The sequence below is a fragment of the Ilyonectria robusta genome, assembly GCF_021365365.1.
Source record: "Ilyonectria robusta strain PMI_751 chromosome Unknown BGZ61scaffold_46, whole genome shotgun sequence".
NCBI lineage: Eukaryota > Fungi > Ascomycota > Sordariomycetes > Hypocreales > Nectriaceae > Ilyonectria > Ilyonectria robusta.
This window is the reverse complement of record NW_025764480.1, coordinates 152,477-166,871: the sequence shown is the minus strand read 5'-3', so window position 1 is coordinate 166,871 and position 14,395 is coordinate 152,477. Positions and strand designations below refer to the sequence as shown.

General features: G+C 52.2%; 5 protein-coding genes across 5 annotated transcripts; all 5 read left to right on the top strand.

Annotated features, from left to right (window-relative positions):
- Positions 1 to 827: 827 nt before the first annotated feature.
- On the top strand, positions 828 to 1,571 carry BGZ61DRAFT_486342 (uncharacterized protein; the record flags this gene model as incomplete). The annotated part of the gene is made up of 1 exon (XM_046249848.1): positions 828 to 1,571. One exon carries the CDS (start codon positions 828 to 830, stop codon positions 1,569 to 1,571), a length of 744 nt encoding a protein of 247 aa, XP_046095201.1.
- A 4,292-nt stretch (positions 1,572 to 5,863) lies between these two features.
- On the top strand, positions 5,864 to 6,745 carry BGZ61DRAFT_371602 (uncharacterized protein; the record flags this gene model as incomplete). The annotated part of the gene is made up of 1 exon (XM_046242115.1): positions 5,864 to 6,745. A coding segment is annotated over one exon (882 nt), but the record flags the coding sequence as incomplete, so codon positions are not given.
- Positions 6,746 to 7,299: 554 nt separating this feature from the next.
- Positions 7,300 to 8,897, top strand: BGZ61DRAFT_540659 (chromate transporter-domain-containing protein; the record flags this gene model as incomplete). Its single annotated transcript, XM_046254939.1, has 4 exons — positions 7,300 to 7,474; positions 7,540 to 7,841; positions 7,900 to 8,014; positions 8,131 to 8,897. The coding sequence occupies 4 exons, from the start codon at positions 7,300 to 7,302 to the stop codon at positions 8,895 to 8,897; spliced, it is 1,359 nt and encodes a 452-aa protein (XP_046095199.1).
- A 458-nt stretch (positions 8,898 to 9,355) lies between these two features.
- BGZ61DRAFT_466018 (uncharacterized protein) lies at positions 9,356 to 9,686 on the top strand. Its single transcript, XM_046247641.1, has one exon. It carries the CDS (start codon positions 9,409 to 9,411, stop codon positions 9,610 to 9,612), a length of 204 nt encoding a protein of 67 aa, XP_046095198.1. The 5' UTR covers positions 9,356 to 9,408; the 3' UTR covers positions 9,613 to 9,686.
- Positions 9,687 to 9,851: 165 nt separating this feature from the next.
- Positions 9,852 to 10,682, top strand: BGZ61DRAFT_175682 (uncharacterized protein). The gene has a single exon (XM_046237631.1). The coding sequence runs from the start codon at positions 9,989 to 9,991 to the stop codon at positions 10,655 to 10,657; it is 669 nt and encodes a 222-aa protein (XP_046095197.1). The 5' UTR covers positions 9,852 to 9,988; the 3' UTR covers positions 10,658 to 10,682.
- Positions 10,683 to 14,395: the final 3,713 nt, after the last annotated feature.

Below are 14,395 nucleotides of genomic sequence, written 5' to 3'. Positions count from 1 at the left end.
AAGCTATTGCTACTCTCGATAGCCGCTGGGGAAGCCGGTGGCGGGCTGGCCGGCAGAGCGAGGTGCAGTGGTACTCCCTACGGCTCGAGATCATCAAGGAGATTCGCCGTATGGCGCAGGCTCAGCGTATAAGCGAGGAGGCTGCGATGTATGCCATAAGCCTGCAGCAGCAGCAGATAGGCTACTCAATTGACCAGCTCTGCAAGTTCCTCCGAGCTAATAGAAAGGCCCGGCTAACTATACAGAAGAAAAAGAAGTGAAGAGGAGTTGGCGGTATCTATAGGGTTTATAAGTAATTTATAATCTACGATCTCTATCTTCCTCTCGTGAGCTGTAAATAATACCTCTTCTATCCGCAGGCCGCCTTGGGCTTCACGGCCCTCCGGGCTGCCTATATATAACTCATCGCACAAGTGCCTCATCACATAAACTGACGGATCCGGGATCGGGGGGCCCTGCTTGATAGCTTCAAGCAGGTTCCCGGTTATTGCGCAAAGATAGAGACCTTCGATTACGTAGGAATTGCGTTACGCCGGTCAGGCCAGGCGACCGTGGAGAGGGGGTAATATTCGAAGTCGCTGAGGGCACGGACGTGATTTGGCGGCGTTGTGGCGCTAAGCGGCTTGAATCAGCCACCAAGAGGCCGCCGTGGATATCCTATTGACAACTCCACAACATTTAGTTGCCATGCCATACAAATATCGTCGCCCCAGAACCCCAACGATTCCGTGACAGGCACCGAAACTCCACAATTAGGAATATTACGCACACTACAACCAAAACCTCCGATCACTGATTCGAATTCAACGGGCGGGCCACGGGTTACGATGCGTTGGGACGCCGCCTATCGAACTACATATGACTCTCGTTCCGAGGTTTCACAAAGAACGTCCCGTGCCTTGAATCCGAAACCGCCGGTCACAGCCCCGACAAGTGGATCACAATCTCGAGACCCCGGGATAACGCCAAGTAAAGTTCTGAGTACACAGCTCAGTGCTGGGGCTTTTGTTCCCATCAATACTGAAGCCAACTCCTCTACGCCTCCTATCGGCCAGCTCCAAGCGACAAAGCCTCAGGTTTCCCAAGTTCCAACTCCCGATATTCCACCTGCAAATACGAAGATTTTTAGGAGATCACACTTAGGAACACTCTACAGATCAGACTCGGCGACAGTCTACTTAATACGCGAGCCATTCTTGGTTAGATCCCCAGTCAAACCACTAGTCAAACCTCCCGTCAAACCCCCGACCAAACCTCTATTTCCATGCAGCATTCAAATGCAAACGGGAGAGCCACGATTTGGCCAGCCGCCGCATGAGGTCCCCCCATACTTTCTGAAACGCCTGCGAGAATTGACGGGAAGCCGAGATGAGAACCCCCTTATATCTAAATTTCTTATAAAAGGCCGTTACCTCTGCCCTTGGTGCCAAAGAAAATATCATCGCACCGTCAGTTTTACGGATCATCTGGTCTTAAATCATATCAGGTCCCCCGATCCGAAGGTTGTATCACGATCCGAGCTTGACTCTAGCGTCGATAGCGATATAATCGACTTGACTTCCGAATCATAGGAAATGTCTATAGTGTTAATACTATTTCTCTTGCTCAATTCATGGTGATCCTCTAGTGAATTCTGGTCTCAAGCTCGAATAAACCAGAATACTCGTAGAATTTCCTACATCCTCACGTTCGCGAGCTGGCACCGTACTCCAGTGATTTGACCTGCTCGGAACTGATTTCCACGCTTAATCAAACATGAATTCCACGTGTCTTTTATTCCTTGAATGCGCAGACGGAAAATCGGTCGATCAACCTCTTCCTGGACATATCTGGGCATTTGAGCTAACTCATGAGTTTCGACCCTTTTAACTCACCCATATGAGTTTCGGTCTCACCATACCTCACTCATGAGTTTAACTCAGACTCATGAGTCAACTCGCGTAGTGTCAGACGGAGGGGTCCGGTTCGGTCTGATGACGAAGGAAGCGGGGGTCTTGGAGACCGTAGATGAGGGAAATCCCTCGCCGGTTAAGATGAAAAAGAACACGGTCAATCCATCAGTCATCACGACGTTATTAAGGTCATATTTATCATCAATTCAAGCAGCCTATTTTGGCATCATTTGATCGTACATTTCCCGGTGCCAAAGGCACCTGTTAAGAGGTCAACGATGTGTGCATTGATGATTATCACTAGCTAGCTAGGCGAGGGAATTGGAGCCTGTATGAGGTCCCGGCTGCCTGAGGCCACAGCCGCCGTAGGCGGCCGTGGGCTTCCTTCAACAGCACCCAACTCAGACCGTCAGACCCCACTTACGGAGTCACGAGATCTGACACGTAGTTTGGGGCGGTCAATAGGCGGACGGGTACCCGTCCTTCTAAAATTGGACGGGCCCGTCCTAATTACCGTATTCGGTATCGCTCCCTCCGTTGTCGGACCTTCCATCGCGTCCTGTCTAACCTTACGTCTACAAACACAACTTCTCAGGTAGCACCCTTCAGTAGTTATTAGAACACAGTCATGCTCTTTTCTCTCCTTGTAGAGTTGGAGAGTTGAAGTTAACTGTCTTCGATAAGCTTCAAAAGTACTATGGCTGAACTATAATACAGCTTTCTTCTTGCTCTACAGCTGAGTACAAGGCTTGTTGTTCATCAATGTCTTGCTGTGCCATTTCCCACAACTCACCCATACCTCTTCTGCTAGTGACTAATCGCCCGTTTTCCGTCTCCTGGGCGACGCGGGCTTCGACACGATCGGTCTCTGTCTTGTCCCAGTCCAGATAAGCCATCATCTCTTCTTTGGTCCAACCCCTTGAGTCTGCCGAGGTCGTACAGCGTTTCCCCATCTGCTTGTAATCAAGACACCACTTGAAGCTTTCTTTAGAATATCTTAAGGGCAGTCCCATTGCCTTTCGATACTGCTGATTGCCCACAAAATTCCCACGGCTTTGGGCTTTATACCAAGCATCTCTGGACGCAACGTATCTCTGGTGAATTGCCCGCGGATCACTATACCTAAGAGGCGGAGATGAAGTTGGATTTTGTAAAGATGGAGGCAGTGATGACCTGCGGGGAGAGATTGTAGGCGACAGAGATGTAGGCTCTGCAGGCAGCTGAAAGAATGGTTCCGCAGATGGCTCGTTGGTGGTTGCTTCCTGAACAGCTGGCTCCGGTTCGATGGCTAATTGTAGTGAGAGATCCGACGCCGCGTCAGATTCGAACTCGAACTCTTCTGGGGTGATGACCGACTGCCATTGTATCTGCTCGAATGTCGTCGCCGAAGGTAGAAGCGGCTGCTCTGACACTGGGTCCGGTATCCACCGAAAATGTTGTAATTGAGCCTTTGGCAGCTTCGAAAAAACAGCCGGTAATGCTCTTAGTTCTGAATATCTCAATGGACAATCTTTCGAAGTTCTTGTGTGACCCAGTATATGACATTTGCTGCACAAAGGAGGCGTTCTTGTAGCTCTCACATTCTCAGCGACTTCGAAACCACTGAGTTCTCTTCTAACGCTCGATAGCGGTAAGGACGAAGTTGTGGTGGCTGGGTCGATGCGCTGACGAGGTTCTAGGAGTGGTCGTGGAGTATCTTTCCGATGCAGGTGCCAATGTGGGTGGAAGTCTTCGAGTTGCAGAGTCTGGTCCTGAGCCAACAAACACTCCAATTTGTGAACACAAGGCAGACCTTGAGACTGTGTAAAAGAGCCTGTACAGGTCGGCGAGGGAAGAGGATATTTACTAAACAGTAGCTTCCGCTGTTGTTCGACCTTCCGTAAAGCTTCATGAGACACCCAACCACGTACAGCACTATACAAGACTCCGGAGAGTTCAATAGGCGTCCGAATATGCTGTTTAGCTTGATTGGACTTTAACTCGGCGAGTTGGTTAAGCAATGCATGTTTGATTGACATCCAAGCTTCGGATAGATCCAATGTCGACACTTTAAGATGACTCTTAAGTAGCCAATGAATGCCTTCAGCCCGTGAAGTGACGACGTTGTCAAAGTGAAGATGTCGATTAACCCAAGCCTTTACTAGCTTCTCTTTGATTGATCAAGCCAGTTCGTCTTGACATACCTTACTTCTTCACTATAGTCAGGAAGATACTTTTGCTCAAACTCCAATACACGTTCATGGAATGTCTCTTCGTTTGGTGACTTGATGATCGAATGCCAATGGCCATAGAACTCTTTCCAGGCTTCAATTCCCTGATTACCTTCCTGGAACTGGCGTGTGAATCGGGGTTGACAGTAACGAAGAACTGCTTTGTTGGCATGCCAAAGACATAGAAGCGGATTGGATGAAGGGAAGCACGTAGCGACGGCGTTCATGCAGGCTACACAGCGATCTGTTAAGACGACTGAAGGATGCCTGATCTTGCGACTTTCACACAGTGATCTGAACCGGTCTAAGGCCCAATAATAATCTTGTTCGCATTCGCCGCTCAAGAAAGCAAACGCAATGCAAAAAGATTGTTGACAAGAGTCAACTCCGATCAAATCCAGAAGCGGCATTCTGTACTTGTTCGTTTTGTAAGTGCAGTCTAGTATGAGGACATCTGGGTAAGATTGGAGGTATGCCACCGAATCAGGGTGAGCAAATAGAACAGCTTTGACTCGACCGTCCGGGCCAGTTTGGAACTGGCTCCAGAATCCTTCTTTGAATAATTGATCAGCAAGTGCGTTGATGCTGTTTTGTCCTTGGCAAACTTCTCGTCTGACGTCTGCAATACGATTATAGATATCTTGCTGTGTTGCTATCGTGTCTGTATTTTGGCGCATATATGTTCTGATTTCTTTTGGGGCGATACCGGCATTTGTAAGGCTTGTCAATTGGGACAGATTCTCTTTGGAGAGTGTTCGAAGTATCGGGTGGGCAGTCGTGTCTTGACTTGGTTCATGGTTATGCTGTGAGAACCTGTTGTCAGAACGATGCCGTAGAATCCAGGTACTCTTGTCTCGAGACTCTTTCCCTAATACCGAGAATTCGCAACCAGTTGTTCGAGTCGTTGTTTTCCGTCGACGCTCTTTTGAAACAATGGGATGGTTGCGGCGACGATCACACATATATGTAATTGTTTGCCGGCCGGTTTTCTCTTTGGTTGACCTTCCAGTTATGAACGCGTAGCCCTTTGTCGCTGCCCAAGCGTTGATCGCTTGGAATAAGGCATCCCGTGATTCATATTCGCCCTCAGGTGGGAGGCAGTCGTCGGCGAACGAAGCCGGTATTCGTCTTTGTGTCGAATCCATGAGAGTGCAATTTTGATAGGCTCACAATTCAAGGCGCCTCAGCCTCATAAGTTTTGGACGTTTCTCGTTGAAGTTGCAGACATGCAAGCTGGATATGAGTCGAGTCACATACTTTTGAACACGACGTGATGGAAGGTCCGACAACGGAGGGGGCGATACCGAATACGGTAATTGGGACGGGCCCGTCCAATTTTAGAAGGATGGGTACCCGTCCGCCTATTGACCGCCTAGATCCTACAGGAGACCGGTCCCCTACGGGGTCCGTCAATGCCTTTCGGAACGAAGCTACGCATGGGCTTGGAGGGCATTGGGTGTTAGGTGATCCGAGCGTTTGGAAGCCCTTTTGCTGCGTACAGCGGAAATTGGATGGATCCAAGCGCCTCCGCGGACCGACTGATAACCCGCCTCAATCCCGCACTTTCTTGGCGTCCTCCCTAAACCTCTCGACATCAACGAGATCCACGGAACCGTAATGCCTCAAAATCAAACCGAGGCGGTAAGTCTCTCCTTAACTGTATTTTGGCCCACTCTCAAAATCTGTCACCGGAGAAGCGTGGGTTACCAGCCGACCCGGTAGCATACTCCGCCTGGGTCCATCTTGCTAATATCCTTGGGTCAGACCGCCTCGCGCACGTTACGACTCACGGAGAACAAGCGCCGCTATCGCGCGCGCCGCAAGGAATACGTGGCCGATCTCGAACGAATGTTGAAAGAGGCGCGGGAGCGTGGTGTACAAGCTACGAAGGAGGTGCAACTTGCGGCTCAGCAGGTTGTGCAGGAAAATGCTAGGCTCCGGGAGCTCCTCGGCCTTGCTGGTTTCAGTCACGAAGATGTTGACGCCTGGGTGAAACAGGGCGGCAGTGGAAGTAGAGGGAATCACGAGAGCTGTGCTCGGTGGCGGACTTGCGAGCAAAAAGCGAGGGACTACGCCTCCAATAGAATACAAGTGGAAGCCGCCAGCGATAGCAGTGGCTCTGGTCGCAAAACCACCTGTAAAGCCTCTGCCACGCAGATGCCCGACATTCCAGAGCTCATCCACGCAACCGAGACTTCTTTGAGCATTGGGGACAAGGGTTGCGACACTCTGTCGCGATCAAGCCAAGACCAGCCGTCCCCGACGGCGCCCACCAGCATTGACTCACCATCTCAATTAGGGGAGGTATGTCGGTCAGCCGCCTCTCCGTCGGGGGATCCCTTGCTGGCGGCGAGGCCGAAGCCGCCGTGCAAACTTCTCTCGCGCCTCGCGGAGAACCCTGGTGCGGACCTGACCCAGAATCCCGATCTTCCAGCTGCGGATGAGCTCGCTCCGACTTCTGGCGATGTGGAGGGAATTGAGTGTGCTAAGGCGTACGAGATGCTCATGCGTTTCGCGACATCTGAGGAGAAGATCGACGACGTTGCAGAGGCGTTAGAGAACGGGTGCACGTCGAATGGCCAGGGAGGGTGCGCTGTCAAGAAGAAGGTCATTTGGCAAGTTCTGGACGGGATGGTTGGATGAAGTGTTTAACCCGGAATGGGTGGACTTGGGTTGAGATATCCGCCACGTGACATTTCTGCAAATCGCCTTGTCTGGGGCGGCATTGCACTCAGGTTTCCGGACTCTGGTTGGGGTCATCGCTCCGAACGAAACCCTGGGAACAAGGGCCCCAAACGCAAAAACGAATGGCCCAGCAGGTATCGAGACGTGACGAAACAACGTGGTTTGAATTGTGCGAGCGAGTTGGTCTGGGGCGACGGCTACTCGGGGGGTGTGCGTGGCCTGGCGGCCCCCGCGTGGACGGCGAAAGCTTGCCGAAGCGGACCAATCATGCGCCGCCTGTCCGTCCACCGATTTCATTCCGCAGCTCTTGCACCATCAGGACCAAACATAGCTAGGCGCAGGCTGGATGAGCCAATTAGAGCCGGCCTGTCCGTCCACTCCCAATGACCCAAGGCAGGTATATATATGGGAGTATGCAACGGGATGATAGCTCTCGGTGAATACTGGATATCAAAGGCTTGAGAGGTAAGCACTCAACTCCAGACTTCTGAAGCGTTAAAACGACCGCTGCTATGACGAATCAGGGATTAGCACCTACATCAAGCCGCCCAATTGAGGCAGGGTCCAACCCCGACGATGTCGAAAAGTCGGCGTCCATGAATCCGCCGAGCATGGCTCCAACACCGCCAACTTCCGCATCTATCGGCGATGAACTAGGCCTTGAGGACAATCCAACGTCCCGCGACTGTCCTACCTGAAATTATTCTGGTTCTTCTTCTACAACTTCGGCCTATTCGCCTGGGGGGGCCCAGTTGCCCAGATCGCCCTGATCAAGGATCGCCTAGTCATTCAGGACAAGTGGATCTCCCTCCCCCGATTCCAACGCGTCTTCTCCGTGTACCAGATCTTGCCAGGGCCCGAGGCTGCCGAGTTATGCATGTTCTTTGGCTGTCTGTCTGCCGGCCGTATAGGTGGCATTCTCGCTGGAATTGCCTTTATGCTTCCCGGCTTCCTTCTTATGCTTCTCGCAAGCTATCTCTATTCCCTCGCCGGCTTCGAAAACACGTACTTCAATGCCTCCTTTAGAGCGCTGCAGCCCATTGTAGCAGCAATGGTGGGGCACCTGACCGTGGAGTTGTCTAAATGGGATCAGGGTGCTGACGGGGTTGCAGATTCTTCGGGCAACGCATAAGATTGCAGACCACTCAGTGAGGAAGCATAACAGTCAAAAAGTCGACCCTTTTCTCATCATGGCGGCCGTTTGCACTGCTATAAACGGCGCACTCCGTATTAACATGTTGGTTCCTCCTGCATTCCCTTTCACCCCACCTTAAGGCGTCCCACAAAATTGCAAAGGACCGCATTGCTGATCTTACTACACCTTTTCAGTTTTATGTCTTTAGGCCTCTATGGTGTCATTTACGCCTTCGTTGCCCGCCGCTTATGGATTCCTGCCGGGGCCCTCTTCATACTCCAGTACGTCGGCTACGCCATTTACGTCGTCTTCCGCGGCGTGCCGTCTCCGGTCTCCCTCGCTCTTGGTATTGCCAAGACCCCATCCACCATTAATCTGTTCGTCCTTGGCTTGGTTGCAGGGAGTTTGTCATTTGGTGGGGCATACACTGCGATACCTTTTGTTCAGGTCGAAGCCGTCCTGATGGGCGGATGGCTCCCCCAGAGCGTGTTCATCGACGCCATTGCCATCGGCAACGTTCTGCCCGCGCCACTGGTAATCTTTGCGACTTTTGTCGGATTTCAGGGAGGATATGTGGATAAGTCGCTCGCAAATGCCTTCGCTGGTGCGGTAGTCATTACGTTGGGCATGTTCTTTCCGTGTTTCCTCTTTACCATTGCGGGGCACAATTTGCTCGAGAAGTTAGTTCGGAACAAGGTCCTCGCCAGTTTCTTCGACGGCCTCTGCGGCTCAGTCATTGGTGTGATTGCCATCATTGCGACGCAGATCTTGAAAGCTAGCGTCCAGGGATCCATCGACAAGTTCAAAGACAAGCCCATGGCAGAGGCGATTGCAATGACTGCTCAGGTCGGGCCTGCTGCAGTGCTTTACCTGCTTGCTCTGGCTGCTCTCTACAAGTTCACGAACAAGTACACGGCTCTTCTACTGGTGATTTGCGGTGCCGTAGCTGGTCAATTTCTTTTCGTCGTTCAGTGAGAAGATACGCTTTATTGAGCTGGCCTGAAAGCGCTGTTGGGAGTCGGGCATTTTGCCGTGGAGTAACGATGTATTTTGATACCTGCCTTTCACTTTTATTTACAGACGGCGATTTTAATAATATGCTTCTCACTAAAGCAAAACTTTTTTTTTCGGGAAATATCCTCCCCAACGTCGAACTTAGGTGCCAGAAAGGATCAAGAGATGTGGTTGATGGAAAGTTGTGACAACGGCAATCGGCCAACTGAACTCACGTGGATAGGCACCTGGTTTCACATAGGGAACGCACGTTCGCACAGCGGGACCGACGGCCCCGACCAGGTGGCTGTGATATATCTGTCAATATCTGGGTTGCAAAGCCCACTGGCTAAGGTTGGTAGCCAGGCATGCTGGTGGGATGTGGCGCTGTGTGGCTTAAAAACAGTGGCGCAAAAGTATGGCGCAGCGATTGTGGTGAAGTTTACGTGGCGCAGCCAGCTCGCACGGACCGTTTGGTGACCCGAGCTTATCAATGTGGACGCGGAAGAGGGCACGGAAGAAAGAACCTTTCGGAACAAGTTCCTCAAGGCATACTTCTGCGCACGGACCTTTTGAAGCTGGCACACAGGAGACCGGCCCCCTACGGGACCCGCCAATGCCTTTCGGAACAAGCCTGAGAAGCAAGGCACTTGCCTTGTGTGAAAGAAAGGGCCTGGCACAAGCACTTGTCTTGTGAAGCCTAGTATGCGCGACGAAGCCCTGCGTAGGTATCGCCTAATGGCCCCCTGGATCATAGGCAGTTGTAGGCGTCCTTGCAGGTGTCTGTTGGAAGGGAAGGAGGAAAGACGAGAGCGTGACTGTGGGTGCCGGGCACTGGCTTTATAGGCGGTTGGGAGGCTCTGGGCAGGTGACTGTAGGCGCTGGTGGCGTCTGCATGTGACCAGCGTTTTGCTTTTTGAGACGCTGCGCACAGGCGCTGGCTTACAGCTAAGACCCCGTGTTCGATAACATTTGCAGTTTAACATCGTTTCCTGTCCTCAATCCTTTATCTTTTGGCCATCTAATTTATTCAATCTGAATCTTCCTCAGGAAGTAGCAGTAAATGATTCTCCATGACTATTGATTACTCGAAGTGGGATAACATGGACACGGATTCAGAACCAGAAATATCGCCTCCGTCAGTCCCTACGGCCCATGCCCCCACTCCAGCAGCCTCACAATCAGGTGCACCAGCTACAGCAGCGCCAGTCACAAGCAGCACACCAGGATCCATCCAAGCCGCCATCGTCCGGTGCGATGTTGAGAGAATCAGATTCGCACCTTGGTCCGTGACAATGATCAAGGCAGATCATCCCGTCTTCTCCAATCACGTACCTCCCGTCCCAGGACTCATCGAGATCCCGCTGGTCTTGCACCGTATCGGCACTCAGTCCACAAACCGGGCCGACCTCGACAATCAGATTGCTACCTATCTCAACATCGATTCAGAGTCCAGGTTTGCGCCCCCGGTGTGGCAGTCCTACGTCGGCACCGTGCTGGTGGCGCGGAAGGATGAGAAGCCGTTGCTGCCCCAGCATCTGGAAGGCGTGTGGATGTATTGTGATTACATTCTGGATGTCTTTGGGGAGGGAGAAGGTACGCCGACACATTTGTATAATAGACAAGCATTCGAAGAGTGGTGGAAAGGCTATTGTGAAGAACAGAAGGAGCTCCGGCCGGGGACCGGAGGCGAGAATGATCCGGATGATTGGCGGGCAGTGAGGTCGCCTTATGAGATGTAGGGTCTTCGTGAGTTCTGAGTAAGACTTGTATATGTATCTCGCCCGCTGTCCTACGCTAGGATTTGTTGACTTTCAAATAATCGTCTCGTTTCTGCAGCTAGATCCGTCAGCCTCTGCATGGCATCAATTATGCTTTGGTCTGGCTTATTTCCGATGAAATCCTGGGGTCGTGCGGGACTAAGAAGCTTGATGCCTTGTAGTGTTCTGCTCCTGGATAACTGTACATAGAGGCTGGTAAAGTCGCATTTCGAAGGCTGACCATTCGTCATACGGTTTCCTCGCAGCTCAAGGAGCACGTCCTCGAACGTCTTGCCCTGAGCTTTATAGTCAGTAAGGACAAATGCCGGGACAACAGGCAATCCCCGCCGAGAGTATTTGCCCGATAGGAACCTGTAGTGGGAGTTGGCTGGATCGAGGGTATGCGTAATAGGCCGGATGAGCACGGTGCCTGTTGGGAGGGCTGGGATCGCTAAGTCCTTTGTCTCTTGCGAGTGTAGTAATATACCTAGTGGCGGACCAAAGTGAATGGTAACGTCATCCGCAAGATGGTAGCCCGGGGATTTCGGATCGGGAATGATGTCCGCGGCGGTAAACTCTGCCCCATTCACAACTTTCAAGCCGGTGTATGTATTTTTGTTGACCACTACAGGCATGCCCTGGGCGTAGAAGAAGACCCCAGGGATCTTGCAGTTGGAATTGTCGCCTTGTTCGATGGTCTGGGCCACCTCTTGCTGAGATAAGGCTCGACTGCGCCAGGTGTGGGTCGAGACGAAGACCGAGATATGTCTCCGGTGAAAGCGGGCCCAATCTACCACGGCTTCCATGTTGAGGCTCCATCGGTTCCGATTGAGCGGTGTTATGGCGCGCAAGCCATCCTTGAAGGTGATTTGGGAGCGGTCCACGAGCTTGGTGTTGAGCAGGTCAAGGTCTTCTATCGTCTGGGTTCCAGCGCGTACTCTGTCCAAAAGAGCGCCCAGCTGAGGATCGTCTCGCGCACGGACTTGTTCTTCGAGAAGAATGACAGTCTTGAACATCAGCCATAGACTGTGGCCACGGTGGTGAGAAATGGTCGCCTGTCCCAGGGAGGCCATGTAAGCGAGATCCACCATCCGGTCCACCAGGAGACTTGTCTCAAGCACGGGGGCGAACTGATAGAAATCGCCCATCAAGAGAATTACGGGAATACCTCCAAATGGCTTATCGGGGCAGTCGCGGAGGGCTTGGAGATGGCAACTGGCGTTGAACAGAGTGGCTCCCCCCAGCATGCTCACTTCGTCGATCACGAGAGCCAACTTCTGCTTCCACATCCATTTTCTCGCTTCTGAGAACATTGGAGGCTGCTGTTTGTTGTGAGAACGACGGATATCCAGTCCGCAGGCTGAGTGGAGGGTCGTCCCACCGATCTGAGCGGCCGCACTGCCTGATGTGCCGGTAATCTGGATATGATGTGGCTGATCTCTAGTGGTGAATACGTCCCGCAAGGCATCAACAATCCTAGACTTTCCAGTACCTCCTGGACCTCCGACGTACTGAAGATGTTGACCAGCGGAGTCAGGATTGGCAATATACTTGTCCAAGAACCGGCACACAAGTTGAAGTGCCATGCTCTGTAGATCGTTGAGCGTATAGCTAGAGGCGGCAAGAAGTCCCAGCTCTGCGAATCCTCTTGTGGGGCCTACCTCAACAAACATTCGAGGACTTTGTATTTCCGAGTCTTCCAGCCGTCTCGGAATGGGGATGTCTGTGTCACACTGCCGAACAAGAAGATCGTCTATGTCGGCGTTACCAATGGAGGTTGTGACACCCTGGAGACCGCTCTCCATCTCATTGAGCATCCGGAGATGCAGCATGTCCTGGGCCTTCGCCGCGGCCTGGACATCTTCCGCAGAAGGAATCGGACACTGAGATAAGAGGCTGTCCTGATGACGGCGAATTTGCTGATAGAAATCGTCGTGACGTTGGATGAAAGGCCGGCCTTCTTCTGCCGGGTTCTCCTGGCAAAGGTCTCGGATCAGGCTTTGCAAGACTGGGGAGTCCCTCGTTGCGTCGGAGTCTCGCACAGCATTTCGAAGAGTCTGGAGGAGAGCTGTATAGTTTTGGTGATGCTCTGCCATGGCTGGTTCGTCAGTATAATCGCCTTCATCCAGAGGGAAGTCCACATCCACTGTGTCGTCGCCTTCCGACCGGCTGGCCCAGAACTTTGCGTCTTTACGAGCATCCTCGGCCGACTTTCTGAGGAGGGAGATATTTGCGACATGGGACCGCAGGCGGGGACAGAGTGTAGCGGCATAGTTCGACCATACACCAGTGATGTCGCCCTGTGTCTCGGAGAGGAAGTTTTCCCATGGCACAAACAATGCCAAATGGAGAACCGAGTTGCTACACAAAATGTCAGAATTAACTCGGGGGCGAATGGCGCAGCAGCGGGAACATACCGTTTGAAATACACCGGGTGCTCGTCCATGTGGTCGTCGCTAATGAATCCCTGAAAGATCGGCACCGCGTACTCCGGGGGTTTGCGAAGCTTTTGGATCCATCCGTAGCACTCTGGAGGGCCTTCCAGCGCAATATGAGTGTCATCCTCATCTCGGCCACGGCGACGCTCCAGGGTAATCATAGACATGTAGTCATAAAGGCACACGTCCCTCAGGACTGGGCCTCGGTAGGCATAGGCATCCAGATATAATAAAGTCTGGCCATTTTCCCGAAATTGTACCGTCTCCGACGGCTCTTCGGCGTCGGTTTGCGTACTGGCCTGGCGACGGAGGTGTGTCCAGCGCCGGAAAATAGTCCAATAGAGTGCGGTCAAATTTATATAGGACCAGTGCGGTACATTAGTAAAGTCCGTTTGATAGCCAAGCAGGAAGTAGCAGACCTCTACGGCTGAAAGCTGTCTCTCGGAAAAGATTCTGTTTGCTGCCCTCATCAGAAACTGACGACTCTCGTTTACCATAGCCTGGCGCTCGGCATCCTGTTCGGCAAGATTCGGCCCCCTCAGCGCCGCAGATTCACGAAGCTGTCGAAGAACATCAGCCGCGAAGACAAGGCGTTTCCACATGGGCGTGTCCAATTTGGTGGCGTAGTTCGTGATGTAAAATACCATGGCGAGTCCCTTGGTTTTAGTCAAGATCATCGAGATGTCGTGGTTGTGGCGGAGGCCGACTGCCATTGCTTTGTTATACCGGTTGACGAGCGGGTGGTTCCGCCGAATCTTGAGCAGGCCGTCGTCCGTGAATCCGGTGTTCTCGACGATCTTCCAAGGCGCTCTGAACCGGCAAGCCGTCCCCTTGTGCTTATTTGCACCGTCTCCGACGAGTTCTTTCAGAGAATACTTGATACAGGTGTAGGTGTGCGAGTGCACCTGGCAACAGTACGCAATGTAGTTAGACTCGTTGTCGAAAGTCGCTGCGAGAGCCTCGGTGTCGTGCATAATTCCCTCGATCGGGTCGATTGGCTTCCTCTCCTTTCGGACAGCTTTTCCAGCTTCCTCATCTAAACATTCGTAAAATACCGAGTCTAGATACCGAACCACTTGGGCACGGTATTCTTCCTCCCCGGGTTTCGCCATATCATCGATCAGGGAAGGCAACTGCAAGTTACCCTCCAACCAGAGCAGACCATGCAGGTGTAGACTGCCTCGGTCATTCGTCTCGACCGTTGCGTAGTAATGGCTGATCTTTCCGAAAACCGATTCTTGGCCCGCCCTGACGTATTTTTCAAAAAACAGCGAGATTTCTC

Coding starts and splice junctions, on each gene's coding strand:
- BGZ61DRAFT_466018 (XM_046247641.1), top strand. CDS start 9,409: ATGTGGACGCGGAAGAGGGCACGGAAGAAAGAACCTTTCGGAACAAGT.
- BGZ61DRAFT_175682 (XM_046237631.1), top strand. CDS start 9,989: ATGACTATTGATTACTCGAAGTGGGATAACATGGACACGGATTCAGAA.